The 14,322-nt window shown below is 39.5% G+C and overlaps 1 protein-coding gene across 6 annotated transcripts in view; it reads left to right on the top strand.

Moving 5' to 3' along the window:
* Positions 1-13,629, top strand: part of RBMS1 (RNA binding motif single stranded interacting protein 1) — a 205,780-nt gene extending 192,151 nt beyond the window's left edge. For 4 of the 6 annotated variants that reach the window (XM_032479556.1, XM_032479555.1, XM_032479557.1 and 1 more), the window contains exons 7-14: positions 517-632; positions 1,470-1,519; positions 1,646-1,739; positions 5,095-5,145; positions 7,780-7,890; positions 8,796-8,876; positions 10,124-10,208; positions 10,987-13,629. In XM_032479556.1, coding sequence (XP_032335447.1) covers positions 517-632; positions 1,470-1,519; positions 1,646-1,739; positions 5,095-5,145; positions 7,780-7,890; positions 8,796-8,876; positions 10,124-10,201 — 581 coding nt within the window. In that variant the 3' untranslated portion in view covers positions 10,202-10,208; positions 10,987-13,629. The remainder of the gene's footprint in view (positions 1-516; positions 633-1,469; positions 1,520-1,645; positions 1,740-5,094; positions 5,146-7,779; positions 7,891-8,795; positions 8,877-10,123; positions 10,209-10,986) is intronic. The other 2 variants (XM_032479558.1, XM_032479560.1) reach the window with 1 other exon arrangement.
* Positions 13,630-14,322: the final 693 nt, after the last annotated feature.

Raw genomic sequence — 14,322 nt, 5'->3', positions numbered from 1 at the left:
CGCACTTGCAAGGTGTTATAAACGCTCTGAGTAACAGCACTGCAATGTGAGCAGTATGAAGGGGAACTTGTTTCCTACTGGAGGAAGTGAGGGCCTCTCTGAGGAATTATAATGGGCTGTGGGAGCATTTTTAAGGCAAGGGGAGGAGGGTGAGACCTTCCTGATTACACTGAAGGCTTACAGAAGTGGAGTTGGCCAGGGCCCAGAATGCGAAGAGTATCTGCCCCTAAAGAAGGATGGAAGTGACTCCAAAGGTCCCTTTGCTTCCTCGGAAGAGCTCTTGTTCAACTGCCTTGTTACGCTCTGGTTGGAAAATAATAACTAATGTATTTTCTATACTGCATTTTTCACCAGTGGATCGTCTCATACGGGTCTGAGAACACTTTTTCCTTAAAACGTTCTAGCCATTCCTCAGAGCACCAACGCTGCTGCGGTTAGAAAGGAAAGGCGATTAGGCTGTATCACCCGTGCACACGTACAGTTTTGGTTTCATGTTATTTTCACCTATTTATTCAGCTCCTACAGAACCGTTATTGTGTAAGTTTGCGGATGGAGGACAGAAGAAGAGACAGAACCCAAACAAATACATCCCTAACGGAAGACCGTGGCACAGAGAAGGAGAGGTGAGACTTGTAAGTCCTTTCCTGAAACTTTAGTCGGGGAGTAGAGTCACCAACGCTAGAGTCACATGAGCGGCCTCCTGACTTGGCCACCACACTGCTAGGATAGGTGCCAGGATTCAAGTTTTATATCCAGATGATGCCACACTGAAACTCTCCCCAGTGGATGTGATGCTAAGAGTGATGACTCTCCGGATGGACAGACAGACAGTGGAAACACCTCCATGCACCAGTCACCTGCCTTATAAAGTAAAAGAGCATTTTAAATTGCTGTAAGAATTGCACAAGTGGTTTCTTTTTAATGGCATGGTTTCTTAGGTTTACACTTAAAGTTGTTCAGAATTTATTTTAAATATTAAATAATATATTTGTCATTGAGGGTTTTTTTTGCCTAATTCTTTTTAAAAATGTTCTTTAGGGGAAGAAAAGTTCAATTTCCTAATAAAAATGTTGGCCCTCCTCCATTCTCCCATATTTGCTTTTAATGAATTGTTCTTTTGGTTTTAAGTAACATACTGGTTCAAGAATGTCTAGAGATATTCCGGAATCTGTACCGTCCAGTGATTACCACTAACCACACATGGCTGTTGGGCACTTGAGACGTAGCTAGTAGGGTAGAGGGACTCGACCTTTCATTTAATTTTAAATAGCTGCCTGTGACTAACAGCTCCCATATGGGACAGTGCAAGCTAGAGCTTAACTCTCGTATTGAGTTTATAATTCTGCTTGTCTAACAGAAACTCTCAATTTTATCAACTACTATGAAACTGTCACTTTTTGTTGCCCTGACTCTGAGAAACAGAATTTGTAATTTGTGCCTTTGCAGATGAATTTTTTTCTTTCCCATAGGCGGGAATGACACTGACTTATGACCCGACCACAGCTGCTATACAGAATGGGTATGTCATCAAGATAAATACATAATGGCTTGCGGGAAAATGTCAAGGTGGAAAATATCAGACGTTTGTTCCATGAATTATTCTACTTAAAGGATTACTTAATAAAGGCTTTTGTGTTTGTTCTAGATTTTATCCTTCACCATACAGTATTGCTACAAACCGAATGATCACTCAGACTTCTATTACACCCTATATTGCGTCTCCTGTATCCGCCTACCAGGTTTGTACCTTTAGGATTTATCAAGAGTGTTGTGCCGACTTGCTGACCATGCATCAGTGCTACATTTTTATGTGTCTTAAAATTTTGAACATTTGTAATGAAATTTAAGTCAAATGTTAGGCAGCTTGGATACCCAGTTTCGAAGAAGCTGCTTTTTATTTGACACAATGATTTAGTTTTACATTTAGGAGAATGTAAAACAAGGGGAAAGAGTTGTCAGTGGTCAGTCATTGAAATCATCACATTTTAGATTTGGGATGAACCCAAATGCTTCCTCTACTACAGGCCCTGCTGTTGGACACATGTTGCCCAGAAATTGAAACCGAAAGAGAATTGCCATTAGGTACAAGACAGAGTAGGTGTGTGGCCTTGCCGTCATTAATTTGCCAGCAGGAACTGACGAAAGAGCAAATACACGTGCTAATAAATAAAGACTTGTCTCTGTGAGGTAACAGCAGGTGGGCAGTGCAGTGAGATTTGAGGCCAAAAAGGGGGAGGTGACTCCCTGTTCAGGTTATTTTGTGCAGAGGCTTTACCTTCAACTCCCAACTTAGAACAGAGATCTCATTAAGCACCAAGTTGTAATATTGGTCTGGTGTTACTGCAGGGTTAGCTCCTATTCCCCATGAACCCGCTGGTGCACGTGCATTTCTTCTCCTGCATCAGAGTGCCTCTCACTGGGTTACTGCCTTGGCCCAGACAGGAACATACAACAGAGTTCAGTTACAGAAATGGGAGTAGACTTTTGTTGACTGTTGCCATCCTGTGTGCCTAAAGTAAACTTTTGTGTATTCTTGTTTTTAAAACAATTGAACTAGACATTGTAGCCTTGATTTCTGGGGTAGTGGGGACAACAACATCTAATGACCATGTTAGTTTACTTCTGTAAGCCTCAGTTATCTCATCTTTAAAATGGGGATAATAATGGTTTCTCTCTCATAGGCTTATCTCTTAAGAACTAAAAGAGATTATCTATGTAAAGAGCTCAGCTTGGTACTTGGCATATCATTAGCACTAGTAAATGTTAGCTATGATTATCCTCATCGTTTACATCCAGGATTAACTGGCTAACAAGAGTATATCCATTCTGCTTTTTAAAAATAACAGATCAGTCAGTGTAAGCAATATCCTAAAGCTGGTTCTGTCTAAAAGCATGAAAGTAGCTTTGAATAACAAAGAAGTGAGTAAAAGCACTAAAGCCGAAGTTTTAAAGTAGCACTCAGCCTTCCTCAGCTCTTAGGTTCTTTTCCTAAGTGGTCACTCACTTCTTTTCCTCTCTCTGGGTTGTCCAGTTACTTATGCTGGTGCTTCAATCTGCTGGGCATGGCATTCACTTATTTACTGTCTCTTTAATGATTTTGAACTTAGGATTTCCATTTTCCTTGCTTGTATAAGATCAGTGAGATCTCCTCTAGTGCATTTTCTTAATTAACCGTTCCTATATCTGATACTGAAAGTTAATCTTCTTCTTAACTATCTGAACTTGGAAAAAACAGGGAAAAAGTAAGCTTATTCTTGCAAATGAAAGATTATGCATATTAATTTGAACATATGCTGCTATAGATATTTACAGCCATGACTGCATCTCCCCACCACCTTTTTTTCTCTCTTTACTATAAAAGCCATGAGCATTTTAGCCACAGAATTATTTCATAGAATAAAAAAAAAAAATTAGGAGACCAGCGTTGGTAATAGATTAGAAGTACCTAACTGGAAAACATTTCATTTCAAAGGCCTGATTTCTTCTTCTGGGCATTCTGCATTTCCCTAAGATACATGTGGAGTTTCATTCCATTTGCCTAGCACTCAGTGCTATAACCTCTAAGGCTGATTCTCAAGCCCTTAAGTTCAGGGACCCAATGGGATCAACCAGTGAGCTTTCAGTGGTCAGTGATTCTCTTAAATTGTTTGCAAAGTGTCTCTGGTGTGTATGCAGTTAGTTGGGGAAAAAAAGATCTGTTTCCTTCATCAGATTTTCAAAGGTATTGATGATCCAAAAGAGGGTAAAGAATCAATAATAAAGAGATTATAGGACATAGATTATTATTCCCATTTTATAGTTAGGGAGAATTGAGGAATAGAAATTGACAGCAGCTAATTAGCTGCTTAAGAAAGAAAATTGGATTAGATGTCATGGCTCCCTAACCCTGTAATGCTGTACGCTATTAGATTATTAGAACCACTGAAGCATACCAGAAATGAGCACATCTGGCCCAAATTGGGGTCTGTGGGGAGCTGCTTGCCTCCCTGTGATTTATTCAGCGAAGGCCTTGCTCTCGGGTTGGAGTGGGCCTGTCTCCACTAAACCACCATATGCTTATACAGTTGGATTTGAGAAATTGGCATCTAAAAGAAACCACCAGTATCCCAATGGGGAAAGGCTGCAGTCCAGATAACTGAAATGTTAACAAGGCAGAAGCACTTAACTTTGGTCTGCCTTAGGTGGCAAAGGAAACCAGAGAAAACAAGTATCGGGGCTCTGCTATCAAGGTAAATCACAATGCCTTCTTCCCCGTCTCCTCTGTGTAGCACCTCTGAAGTTAAAAGCAGGGGATAAGATACAGGAGGGTTTTACTGTGAAAAGTTAGAGACTGAAACCTATTTTGAAATCACATAGTCTCAGGAAAGCTCTGGGTATCAAGAAATGGACCACTGTTTTTTCCCTCTGGAGTGGCTGAGACTACACACGCTTTCTTTCCTGCCACAGAACCTGACTCTCATGCCTTACTTCTCAATCCAGAGGGTCTGCAGTAGATGCCCTTTTGACCGTAGATGTCAGCATCTGATTACTGAGGTTCAATTTCCTAAATCTGGATTTCAGATTTTAATGTTTCACACTAACTAGAAATTGTCAACCACCAGGCAAGATTTCTGAAATTTAATGTCCTGGGTAACAAAAAGGGATTGAATTTGGTTATTCTTTTTAAACAATAAGCACATACTTTTAAGGATTAGTTTCTGATAAGATGTGCTGGAATTAATTCTCATTCCTCTGTATCCCTAAAACACCTATGTTCATGCCTTGATTGTAACACTTCACTTGTTTATCTCCCTTGCTTACAGAGTAAATTTCTTGAGGGTGGGGCCCATGTCTTATTCGCCTTTTTCTCTTTGGTGCTTGGTACTCAGTAAATACTTCTTGAGCGGACAAATGGAACTTGGTTTTACATAATCATTTCATCCTATTCAGAGTGGCCAGTTTGTCAAGAACTCTAACTGTCTTAATCTTTTTAATCATTGATAGTATTATTTCCTTATTTTCCTTCTGTAGATTTTAACATGATTAAGAGTTCTAGAGAAATAGGTAGCATTCCAGTGGAAATCAGTGTTTCTTTCAAAATCCTTCCTTTTCTAGGTGCAAAGTCCTTCTTGGATGCAACCTCAACCATATATCCTACAGCACCCCGTAAGTTTGTCATTTTAATGGCTTTGTGGTTTGCAAGTGAACTCTGTTATACGTTAAAAACCATTCTCTGGGTTAAAACCATTTGCCCCAAGATGGTGTAGGATTTAGGAAATTTTAAGCACGAAGTACAAGACTGTACAAATTGATTATAAAATTTCCACTCACCCTTGTCTTAAATTGGTAGTTGACATTAAGTTAAATTTGCAATCTGTGAGAACTTACAAATTTAAAAATTCAATTGAACGATTTCTTACATTTAAGTTTTAAAATTGCTAAATTTTAACTGCACTTGGGATGAAATAGCTGTCTTTTTTTACATTATGTTTAATGCAAATATAAAGTGTTCAGAATTGAACTAGTTTTTCATCAGTGTTATAATCTCCATAGAGAGACTAAGTAAGTACTAAAGTAGCAACAGCTTCTTTAGTAAATAATAAACACTTCTTTATATTAAATTTTTAATTGATTTTTTAATATACTTCACCTCATTAGATAGCATATTTCATGTGTTTTTCAAAGATACGTAAAATACAGTTTGTTGAGTTGAAACATGGGTTTAAAAAGTTGAAAAATAAAGGTGGAAAACAAAATCATAAAAAAGGCTAAGAATGCCTCACAGAGTGACCGACTTGCTTGCCATGGTGTGGCCACAAGTTTGGCCCTAAGCTTTCTAGTAACTGATGCAAAATGGGAATGCTGATAAGCAATATAGTTCACAATACTCGTAAGAACAGATGAGTTGCTTAGGAAAAGCACACTATTCTTGGCCTTAAGATGAGACAGGACTTTCTCTCAGGACAACTTCCTAAAGTGGACACGATGCAGTGTCAGACCATGTGTGTGAAACAGCAGTCTAGGGACATGCTGTGAACAGGAAGTTGCTGAGATGACTTTGAAGAAGCAGGTAAAACGTGTAGTCCATACCCAGGAGAAGAGCTCTCTGATGATATGTGTTGCGTGTCTGTATAAACACACACGTCGCAGCACACACGGGCACATGTGCACGTACAACCACACATACTTACGCATACACGCATATTTATACCCACGAAGTCACACATACACAAGTGCCCAGGGCAGTCTGCGTCCCTGGTCCTTTGTGCTGCCTGGTTTGGAATGCTGGCAAGCAGCCCACTTGTCAGTTTGAGGGCTTCTGAGTACAGGAGCTCCTACAGAGGACTGAGTAAAAGCAGCAGGAAACTCCTCCCACGTGTGCTGGGCTTCTCCGTCATTTCCGTGTTACCACACACTTTTTGATGATGCACATTAAAATTTTTAAAAGGCAAACAATGTCTTGTGAAATGTATGAATAAGAAACTATTTCTGACATGAATCTATATCCTTTGGGGGGGGTCGTGTGGGGGACAACATTTTAAAGACAAAGGTGGCACATCTCCCAGTTCAATGACTTTGAAACAGTAGTGGTGTGTGCAGAAGGCTACTTCCCTTTCCCCACCCGGATTTGGGCTGCACGCAGCCAGAATTAAAGTGCCTGCACACCAGTCTGCCTTCAACTGTGTATCTGATTACCAATAAATAACGGTGTATTTAAGGGATGAGTCAGATACAGTGATACCAAAACCTAATATTGATATTTGTAGGGTGTATCAGAATAATTGCATTCTCAGGCAACTGGGTGATTGCAAAAGTAAGAGGAATGCTATAATCCATAAAGATATTATAATACGATAAATTAGAGAAAATGGGAGAATCGGAAACAGAACTAATTAAATTTTGGTTTATACAATCAATGTACAATCATGTCATCATTATAAATGATGATAATGACAGCTAGGCAATAAGTTAGGTAAATATTTGTAATAGAATGTTAAGTTAAAAGCAAAGCCCAGGATATGAAATTGTGTGTGCTGGTTGCAGCTCTGTAAAAACACGCAGAGGCCAGAATCTGGGCAGTGGTCCCCTGACGGTGCTGTCAGCGCTGTATTAGAGACAGGCCTGTTTATATGGATGATTTTTTCACCCCTCCTCTGCATTTAACTCTGTTTAACTTTATTTTTAATGACCAGCATGTTTTCAAATGAAATGAAAGACTTTGAAATCGGGTTATTTATCTTATCTGAATCTGCTTCCCTCCCCCGGTACCAAATTGTAGTTAAGAGCTCAGAGGAACACTGAGTGAAGAATGTGCTCTTGACCCTAACAGCCTGATCTTGAATCAGATGACTATCTTTTTTTAACACTGGTAAACAAAACACTGTATTTGTAACATTCAATATAGTGTATTGTTTTGCGACAGCCTAAAACATCAACTGTCATCTGTTAAAGAAAAACATTAGGAAAGCATTCTGTAACCCTAGCCAATCAAAAATAGTTTGCATTTCCTATCACAGCGCCCCCTGTGGCCTAGCTTGTTTACAGTTAAGTGAAGGTGAAGGGAGAGGTGTTTAACACTGGGATTTCTGTGAAGTGAGTGCTCTTTAAAAAGTCTCAGGAAGCACAATCTAGAAGAATATTTTTAAGAAATCATTTATGATATCATTTGCGAGGTTGAAGAGAGGTTATTTTTGCTTCATATTCCTCAGCAGACTAAGGCATTTCCTTTGCAGAAGGTGGCTACAGAATCTTCACTCCCTCCCTCCGTTTGTCTCACTTGCTCTGTCTCTGACTCCCCAGGGTGCCGTGTTAACCCCCTCGATGGAGCACACCATGTCACTACAGCCCGCATCTATGATCAGCCCTCTGGCCCAGCAGATGAGTCATCTGTCACTAGGCAGCACTGGAACAGTAGGTGGCAAATTACTATCGTGTGTCTCGGCAAACAGAGGAGGGTACATTCATGCAGTCTGTGTCCTCCTTGTCAGTTATAGGCTGTGTGGTGTCAAAGAATATATGTGATACCCTCGCACCTCCCACATTGTCTCCCACACAGTAAACACTCCGATATTCCTTGATTAATTGACGAGCTGAAAGTCTGCCCCCTGGGTGTCCCTGTCTGCTTTATCTGACTCTAGCATCCACACAGGACCACTTCTAGCACTAGTAACGGGTGTCATTCATTCACACCCGCAGACCTGGTCTCATGAAGCCAAAGAGGAAAGTGATACATGGTAGTAAAAGCAGGGGATTCTTCCTCATCTATTTTTTGTATGTATTTTGGAGGCACTGAATCACAATCTTAATACTGTTTTCCCCAAGTCCGGGGGACTCAGTTTGATACTGGGTCGAGCGGATGCCAAATTAACTTCCAAAGTTGATACGTGTAGCGTTAAGATGCTAAAAATGGCTTTTAATTGAAGAACACGGGGTTTTCCTGACTTACATTCACAGCCAGCAGCAGCAGCTCATCCAGGATAAACCAGGGCCACATCCAGCCAGCGAGATCAAGTTAGAAACCTCTGCTCCCTTTGGGAAAAGATGACTGTCAACATTGGGAAAGCAAGGGTCTGTTTCCTATTTTTCAGTGGCCTGTTAAAGATCTAACAAGTCATTTATTTCTTGGGTCTCCACCTATGGAAACAATTCTAGACACTGGGTCAGGGAGCTGCTGGAAAATGATGAGGTCCTTTAAGGGAGAGATCTTCTAAAATAAAATAGCACATTAATGATACTGCATTATTGAGGACGAGAAACTGTAATGATCTTCACCCACGGCTTATCATTGCCCATCCTGACCATGTTCTTTTTTTCAGTACATGCCTGCCACATCAGCTATGCAAGGGGCCTATTTGCCACAGTACCCACACATGCAGACGGCGACGGTTCCTGTGGAGGTTGGTACAGACCATCCAGTGCCATTCTGGCAATGAGTAGTTTCAGAAGGGGGTAAAATAGAACTCAAGAATCAATCAAAAATCAAACATTTGCATGAAGAGTTGAGTTTAGAGGGAGTATATACCGAGAGTTGTTTCCAACTTTGAAATGTAATTCTCTGCTTACAAATTAGTGCAGCAATATCCAGGCCACACCCCTCAAGGTTCCCAAAAATATTTTCTAAACTTGTAGCACATGTCATACCCCTTCAAGTCTCTATCCTGTCTCCTGTAAAATGATCCTTACAGGCAAATTAAGATAAAGCTGGAGTTTGCAATCCTAGTGCCAAAGATTATATCAATAATAAGAATTATAAAAAAAAAACAAAAATAAGATACTTTAAAAAACTGATTTTCAAAACTGTAACAGAGATGAGGAACAAACCATACCTGTTTCTGTAGAGGCTGTCAGTATAGCTAAATAACTCTTAGTGCTTGCTATTGAAGAAGGCTGACATTTGAATTCAAGTTGGGCAAGAAGCATAGTGTTTTCCTGCAAAGTACTCTTGAAATTCCAAGGAAATTCATCAACCCGGTGGATCCCACCTGCTAGGCAGATCCCATAGGTTCCAATTCCAGAAACAGCCCTAGGACTGTGGCTGGATTTGGGGGGAGGTGGGGTTTGGTTGGTTTTGTTTGCTTCTAAATGATTTAAATTTGCACAGTCATTGACACCCACAGTTACCAGAATCCACAATCCCTTATCTCCAATGCTGAAACAAGTCTGAAAAGAAAAATGTAACTACTTGAGCGAAAAACCAACCTATGGCAAAAACCCAAACTGAACTGATGCAAGACAAGATCTTTACCCCACTTGCCCACATTCACACCTTGCAGCGGAGACCTGTTCACGTGTTTGATTAGACCTAGACCACCTGGGTATATTCTGTGATATACAGCATGTGCATTATTTCAGAATCTAAAATCTGAAAATACTGAATTCCAAGTCACATCTGGCCCCAAGGGATAAGAAACTTGTTTGATAAATTGTAGGTTGATAGGAAAAGACAACTCATAAAAGTCGCAGGAGGTTTTTGAGTCTATCAGACATTTTAACTCCTTAGGGAAATAATTAACCTTGAAAGCTTTATATGACATTAAGAAAATCATCTTTAAAGAGGGCTTGTTTTAGGATGTTGGACTCAGACCTGGGGAGCAGAGTTTGGATTTCATTGCTCACATGTCTCATGTGTTCTGCTTTGTTGTAGGAGGCGAGTGGTCAGCAGCAGGTGGCTGTAGAGACGACTAATGACCATTCTCCATATACCTTTCAACCCAATAAGTAACTGTGAGGTATGAGGGAAAGGTCTCCGTAACTGTAGGGCTCGAGTCAAGGAAAGTCTATGATTTCTTGTATCAAAATGGTACTTAGAACAACTCAGGCTTGGTCATACTGCTTTAATCATGGCCAGGGGATCCAATGTTACTGAAACAATAGAATCAGTGATTTTGTGGATTTGTAGATCAAATATTCTGTTCAAAAAGAACAGTGCCTTATATTGAAGTCAAATATATATTTACTCTCTCCCTCCCTACCCTGCCCCCCCCCCAAAATTGGTAACACATCAGATGACACCAGGTACCAAATTTGTCCTACGGTACATTTATATGCATATTCCATACTTATATTGTTTTAATGCTCACAAACTGAAGGAAATATAGTGTAAGATTTTGCATAACCTAGCATTACAAGATTAGTGATGTCTTGACTGTGAATCTAATGTGACCGTCCTTAGATGGAGAGATTGCTTTCCCAGCCCTCACTTAGACCACAGATCTCAACTTGTCACTTGACCAGGCATATTGCAGTTGCAGGAAAACAGCTGTGTGGAACTGAGAACACCTGGGTTTCTGGATTGCTCTGGTGAAGTATGCTGCAGGTCCCAGATTTGAAAGGTAGACTGGGGGTAGAAAGTGACCCTCAGTTCCAGAGTTTGCATTTTTGGTCTTCCGTCAGCGATGAGCACAGCCTTTCTAAAACACACATATCTTCAAAACAAGAGATGACAAAGCTCTGTGGTATATTATACCAAACTTGCAAAAGCATTTGTCTTTTCTTTTTCTCTTCCAGATGTACAGAAGGGTGTTCTTACGTGAAGAAGGGTGTGAAGGCTGAACAATCATGGATTTTTCTGATCAATTGTGCTTTAGGAAATTATTGACAGTTTTGCACAGGTTCTTGAAAACGTTATTTATAATGAAATCAACTAAAACTATTTTTGCTATAAGTTCTATAAGGTGCATAAAACCCTTAAATTCATCTAGTAGCTGTTCCCCTGAACAGGTTTATTTTAGTAAAAAAAAAAAAAAAAACAAAAAACAAAAAAAACAAAAAAAAAACCCAAAAAACAAAAACAAAAGATTTTTATCACATGTTACAATGCAAAAACAAAAAAAAAAGAAAGAAAGAAAAAAGAAAAAAAAAAAAAGAAAACTTCAATTTTCTGGGTCTGCACAAAGACCATGAAGAGTTTACCCAAGTGCATGACCGGATTTTTGTCGTTTTGTTCATTTTGTGTTTCGTTTGTTTTTTTCAGCTGTATGACATGGGCTTTCTGAAGTTTCAATAGTCCGACTTCACCCATGGTGTTCTGTGCTTGCAATGCGAGTGTTGCCGTAATTCCGTGTTGCCGTCAGTGTCTCTCTTCTTAGCTTTCCGTTTTCCTTTCAATGTAGTGTGAAGTGTCTTATCCTTTTCTATGAATTCCAATTTGCCTTAACTCTTTTGATGCTGTAGCTGTTTCAGTAAAAGTTAGTTCAAACTAATGATGTAGAATGCTTTGACCAAATGGGCTGGTCTATTATGCCTTGTAAAACAGCAGCATAGGGCTTTTAAAAGGTAGTCAATAAAAGTTGCTGAAATTTTGGCTTTTTTAAATATGTAGTAGGTGTTTTTAATGATTTTTCACATAATGTGTAAGGTAGTGAAATGCAAGAAGGGAAAAATGTTTTGTGTGAAACACATTTTCTGACTGGGGAACTTTTAATAGGGTAAATTGTTTGTAAGGCTGTACGCCAACAGTTTCCTCTGATAGTTTGACTGATTTAGGATATCTGCTGTATGATGCAATGTAAAGTCTTTTTTGCCTTTTTTCAGGAAAAAAAACCTAACTTGATGTTCTAGATTTAGTGTAGGTAGCGTGGGGCTGGGGGTGGGGGGCGGGGGAGGGGAGTCACCGAATGTTTTGTCCTTCCTTTATACTAATGATAGTGCTTTAGAATGAGAATGACGCCTGAGATCTGGCAAACCGAAAAAAAATGTTGCTATTGCAACTAAATGGCAAAAGCTAAAAGTAAGGATTTATCTTCAAACATAAGCTGAGATATGAATAGAAGCAAAACAATTGGCTACTAGCTCTCTCTATTATGTAAATCTGAGAAATAAAAATTACTTGGCACTTTTAAAGGTAACTTCACCAAAGACCGAAGAGCCAGTAACCAGTAGCTCCAACTTGTCTCAGCATCACATCTTCTGTGCTCTTTATTTTTGCCGGACCAGTTTGCGGTTAGGAGAATGTGCCTTTTTTGTACCTTTGCATTTAGGTTTTATAATTTTAATTGATGTATGGACACACACAAACAAACAAGCATGAAGGAAGATTTGGATCCAAGCAGTGCCACACTTTACATCATCACTACAAGTGTTAAGTGTAAAGAAAAACCAATTTTGAAACTATGAAATTCCTGATTCATAAATACAGTTATTTCTACTCTAGTACCTATAAGATAATTCACTGTTATTAAAGCTCTTTTATTAAGACAATTGCATACGTTTGAAAAGCAATGGTAAATTAAGTTGTCTTCCAAAACTGTGTACTTGTCTGGTCAACTGTGTGTGATCAGTTATCTACCTCAGAGTCTATTTTCTTTTGTGCTGGGACAGGTTGCTGGCCCTCCCTGTTTCCACAGACCAAATCCTTCCTAGCTCAGGAGCTAGGGCGAAGCAGTTCTTTCTTTCGAGTATTTTTTAGTTCTTAAAATTTATGCTTGTATTTGATTATAGATGTCGGTGACATTTCATAGTTTCAAAAGTCCTTGCTGCTCTGAGAAGTGTAGATTCTAGTGAAAATTACATAGTCATAAGAGAAATGTGTTTTTGTTTTTGTTTTTGTTTCCTTTTTTAAAGTTGTGGTATTATTGGTTCTATGCTCCCTGGAATATTACTGCTTTGTGAAAGTCCAGACCGAATGCAGCACCCTCCTTGTACCTAGTACATTACAAACCTGGGTCTCTCACTACTTGATATTTTTGCATTAGTTAAGACAGAAATTTGATAGCTCAGTTAGAGGGGAGGGGGAAATCTGCTGCTAGAAATGTCTGAACTAAGTGCCATACTCGTCTGGGTAAGATTTGGGAAACATAACCTCTGTACATAAAAAAAAAAATCAGTTAAACATCACATAGTAGACAGCCATTAAATTATAAAAAAAATTAATTTATGAAGAAAGACCTTTTGTACAGATTGAAAAAAAAGATTTTCATAGAGATATCTATATGATCAAGAGAGTTAATTTTTTATTTTTGTTTTACTAGTGCCACAAACTTGCCAGTGGTAACTTATTTGTCCGGTTCAAGATAACTCTGTAGTTTTCTTTCCTAGGACTTGTTGTTAAACGCCAAAAGACATTTTTGAACTGTACATTTGATCAGATTGTTAGCTTTTTCTGTTTTATTTCTTTTGAGAACCTTTGAATAAAAAACATCTGAAATTTTATCTTTCCTGTCAATTTCTTTTAGGTTAGATTAAATGTATATCAGAATTTAATTTCATTTCTGACCTCCCTTCAGCTCAGTGGATTAGTTTAAAAGTGAGTTGAAAATTATTTCAGATGCAATGTGTACTCAAGAATATACTTCCTTTGGAAGAACGGGGCGGGGGGGAACTTTCCACCCCCTTCATTTTCAGTTTTTCAATTCTTGTACAGGGACCAGAGACATCAACTATCAGCTCCCCACATTTCCTCTCAGCAGAGTCCACCTTTGGTCTGTTCTTAAAGACTAAAGAGCCAGACACCCCCTCCTTCTTCCTCCCTGACTTGCCTCTTGACTGTGGCACACTCCATCATTGCCCAGCCAGGAGGACAGAGTAAAAGCAGTGTCCCATCTCTGGTAAGCAAGCTCATGGGTAAGGATTTCAAGATGCTCCTATCCCTGCCTTCATGACCGTGGCCCTCCTTTAGTGACATTGTCTGGCTGTTCCCAGTAGAAGGCTGGGATTGACTGGGAGTGCAGCATTCACTGGGGAGAGATGACACCTCTCTCCCCCACACTGACATGCTTTATGGTAGGCTCTTAGAATGAGAAATTGACTCCTTTTACCCAAGGTGAATGAGATGTTTTTGCGTAGTTGTACAGGGTTTTTTCTGCTGCCCTGTGGTGCTGTTGTGAAACGAGTGGGCAAGAAAAG

Source organism: Camelus ferus, chromosome 5 (genome assembly GCF_009834535.1).
Source record: "Camelus ferus isolate YT-003-E chromosome 5, BCGSAC_Cfer_1.0, whole genome shotgun sequence".
Lineage (NCBI taxonomy): Eukaryota > Metazoa > Chordata > Mammalia > Artiodactyla > Camelidae > Camelus > Camelus ferus.
This window is presented reverse-complemented; position numbering and strand designations above follow the sequence as displayed.